General features: G+C 64.7%; 1 protein-coding gene across 1 annotated transcript in view; it reads left to right on the top strand.

Moving 5' to 3' along the window:
* Positions 1–3913, top strand: part of CHLRE_03g179961v5 (uncharacterized protein) — a 20066-nt gene that overhangs the window by 7958 nt on the left and 8195 nt on the right. Inside the window, exons 19-26 of the mRNA XM_043061031.1 lie at positions 344–454; positions 839–1027; positions 1537–1686; positions 1985–2162; positions 2467–2679; positions 2879–3042; positions 3373–3732; positions 3875–3907. Of these exons, the coding sequence (XP_042926160.1) occupies positions 344–454; positions 839–1027; positions 1537–1686; positions 1985–2162; positions 2467–2679; positions 2879–3042; positions 3373–3732; positions 3875–3907 (1398 nt within the window). The remainder of the gene's footprint in view (positions 1–343; positions 455–838; positions 1028–1536; positions 1687–1984; positions 2163–2466; positions 2680–2878; positions 3043–3372; positions 3733–3874; positions 3908–3913) is intronic.

Raw genomic sequence — 3913 nt, 5'->3', positions numbered from 1 at the left:
GGGAGGCAGGGAGGGGAGGAGGGAGGGAGGGAGGGAGGGAGGTAGAGGAGGAGGGAGGGAGGGAGGGAGGAGGCCGCGAGATTGGGCGTGGGTGCAGGTGCGGGGAGCAGAGTCAAGTGCGTGCTCGACTCCAACCTGCCCTCTCCTGGACTGAACACTCCACCCTTCTGCCCCGCTGGCTCCCATCTCCCTACGTTTCATCTCTTCCATCTCCCCCGCCCCCCGCTCCCCCCTTTTCGTTTGGGCTGATACTTACGCACACACCCTTGCTGTGACCCAAGACCACTACCGTCTACGACTTCCTTAACTATTAATGAATGCAACCCCCCCTTTGCCCTCCCAGCGCGCCAACAAGCTGGTGTTGGACCTGGGCCGCACCCTGGAGCTGGACACGGACGGCATCTGGTGCGCCCTGCCCGGCAGCTTCCCCGAGAACTTCAAGTTCAAAAACAAGGTGAGGGGGGTGTCGCAGGGCCGCGTGATCCCTAATCCATGAGACCATGCGGCCCTGCGACAGGCTTTTGGGCTAGGGCAGTAATGCAAATGGATTAGGGATCATGCGGCCCTGCGACAGGCTTTTGGACTAGGGCACTAATGCAAGTGTCACAGTGTGTGGAGGGGATTAGCTTGAGGGGGCGGGCAGGGGAAATTGGTACGGCACGGTAAGGGCAGCAAGGCGCAGCACGATGCAGGGAGAGAGGGCGCCAGTGGGGTCATGAATATGGGGTCCGTGGTGCAACGCCGCGACGTTCCAATACCGTCTTCCCCTGACTACCATAGTAATGCCAGGAATCCCCCCTCTCCCTCCCTCCTCTCCCCCCTCTTCTCTCCCCCCCAGAACGGCAAGGAGTTCAAGCTGTCCTACCCCTGCTGTGTGCTCAACGTCATGGTGGCCCAGCACAACACCAACGACCAGTACCAGACGCTGGTGCAGCCGCCGCCGGGGCAGCCGCCGCCGGCCGGGCCGCCGCGCTACACGGTCAGCAGCGAGATGTCCATCGAGTTCGAGGTGGACGGACCCTACAAGGTGCGCGTCTGTGTGTGTGTGTGTGTGTGTGTGTGCGTTTGAAGGATGTGTGCATGTGTGTGCGTGTGTGTGTGCATGTATGTGTGCGTTCTTCGTGGGGGTGGGAGAGTGGGGGCTGAAGGCGCTGGCGGGCTAGCTGTACCGCCGCGCCCCCCTGCGGCACCCTTGTGACACCCTGTAAGTGCTCCAGCGCGCCCCGGGCACCCCCCAGCGGCACCAGCAGCCCCAGACCCCGCCCCTGCAGCCGGCCACCCCCATCCCCTCCCCACCCCCACCCCGCCCACGACCCCCACCGCCATGCATCTACGGCCCCGCCCCCGAGCCTGTGCAGCGCTGTGCCCTGGCCACACAGCGCCGTCTGCTACCTATGCCACATGCCTGGACCCTGGCCCAACCCCAAACTTGTGATGTAATCACTCCGTTCTTCACATGAACGGCTACCGCCCCCCCCACTTGTACCTATCTTTGCAAACCCCCTGCAACGGCTACCTCCTCCGCACCCCCTGCAGGCCATGATCCTGCCCGCCAGCAAGGAGGAGGGCAAGTCCATCAAGAAGCGCTACGCCGTGTTCAACTTCGACGGCAGCCTGGCGGAGCTCAAGGGCTTCGAGGTGAAGCGCCGCGGCGAGCTCAAGCTCATCAAGGTGTTCCAGGCGGAGGTGAGGCAGGCCTTGGGAGGGGGGGAGCGGGGAGAGGGGAGAGCGGGGGGAGCGGGCCTATCCATCCATCCAATGTTGCTGTCCCCTGCCCTGACGGGTGCCCCCTCCCCGCCGCACACCTCCGTGCGACGTTCACACCGTCTTAACCTTACAAACGTACCTGTTGACACACCTTCACACACACACACACACACACACACCACGCTCCGGGCTTCGCTTTGTTTATTTTTTTAACACACACACACACACACACACACACACACACACAAACACAAACACACACGCCCCAACCCCCCAGGTGTTTGAGCAGTTCCTGTCGGGCAGCTCTCTGGAGGAGTGCTACGCCGCCGTGGGCGCTGTGGCCAACCGCTGGCTGGACCTGCTGGACACGCGCGGCGCCGACCTCACGGACGAGGAGCTGCTGGGCTACATCAGCGAGGCCACCACCATGAGCAAGGCGCTGGCAGAGTACGAGGGTGAGAGCAGGAGCAGGAGGAGGAGCGGGAGGGGGGGGAAGGGCAGGGGGGTTGTGAATACTAGCCCAAACTACTCTCCCGGGGGGCGGGAGGTAGGGAGATGGAGGGGGAAGAGGGGAGGGGGTTGCAAATACCAGCGCAAATTAAACCCAGCCAAAGGGGGGGAGAAGGAGGAGGGGAAGGAGGAGGGAATGAAGGTACTGGGGGCACCTTCAGCTCGGCCACCAGCATGGCTGCCGTTTGAAAGCAAAGCCGGTAAACCCGAACTTCCCTCCCTCCCTCCCCTCCGCCTCCTCCCCTGTAGGCCGCAAGTCGTGCGCCATCTCCACCGCTAACCGGCTGGCCGCCTTCCTGGGCGATGAGCGCATCAAGGACAAGGGCCTCAACTGCACCTACGTCATCGCGCGCCAGCCCGCCAGCCAGCCCACCAGCGAGCGCGCCATCCCCGTGTCCATCTTCCAGGCCGAGCCGGCGGTGGCGCGCGCCTGGCTGCGCAAGTGGTGCGGCGGCGACGTAGGTGAGCGGCGGGCGGCGGCAGCAGGGAGCGGTGGTGCGGGTGGGGGCCGGGTGGAACTGTTTGCACTATTCCCAGTACGGAGCGTCGGAGCAGGAGCCCTCGCACGCGCACACATACACACACACACACACACCTGTGCTTCGCAAATCATGCTCTCTGGACCGGCCCCTGAACCCCCACACCTTGTGCCCGCCCCCAGGCTCCACGGACGGTGTGCCCGACGTGCGCGACATTGTGGACTGGGACTACTACCGCGAGCGGCTGGGCAGCGCCGTGCAGAAGATCATCACCATCCCCGCGGCGCTGCAGGGCCTGGCCAACCCCGTGCCGCGGGTCAAGCACCCCGACTGGTTGCACAAGCGGGTGGGGCGGCAGGGGTTGTGGCGGGAGAGGTTGTGGCGGGAGGGGTAGAGGGGTGCCGGTGGAGGGAGAGATGGAGCTGTGGGGCGAGTCGTCAATGCAGGTTCTTTGATGCGGCTGCTGAGGTGCGGGTGCAGATTAGCTGCATCGGGCCCAACTGAGGCCCTGATACCCTGATCTCCAATCACCCTTTCCTCCTCTCCGCCCTGCTGCCCCCTGCCCTACCCTCTGTCGTGTGCGGCCTAACGCACGCGCACACACACACGCACATACACACACACACATAAACACATAAACACTTCAACACACACATATGCACACATGCACCTCCAGATCCGCGAACGCACCGACAAGTGCCAGCAGCTCAAGATGCACGACCTGTTGGCGCGCATGCGCAACAAGGCGGCGGTGGAGGCGGCGGAGGCGGAGGCGGACGGCGCCAAGGCCGGAGGCGGCGGCAGCCAAAATGCGGGCGCGGGGGCGGATGTGGATGACCTGGAGGACCTGTTCGGGGGCAGCGGCGGCAGCGGCGGCCGCAAGAAGACGGCGGCGGCAAAGACCCTGGGCAAGGCGGCGCGGGAGGCGCGCGCTGCGGCGGCGGACGTGGCGGAGGGCGGGGCCGGCGGTGGTGATGCGGACATGGGTGGCGAGGGGCAGGACGACAAGGAGAACGCCCCCGCGGCGGCCAACCAGGTGGGGAGCCAGGCAGGGAAGGCGGAAGGCAGTGCGTGTGTGTCTGTGTGTGTGTGTGTGTGTGTGTCTGTACGTGCATGTGCGTGTGCGTTTGTGTGACAATATTAAACCCCGCCTACCCCCTCATAAAACCGTAAAACAGGCCAACAACAACAACCAGCAGCCGCAGCCGCCGGCGGTC

This window comes from Chlamydomonas reinhardtii, chromosome 3 (genome assembly GCF_000002595.2).
Source record: "Chlamydomonas reinhardtii strain CC-503 cw92 mt+ chromosome 3, whole genome shotgun sequence".
NCBI lineage: Eukaryota > Viridiplantae > Chlorophyta > Chlorophyceae > Chlamydomonadales > Chlamydomonadaceae > Chlamydomonas > Chlamydomonas reinhardtii.
This window is presented reverse-complemented; position numbering and strand designations above follow the sequence as displayed.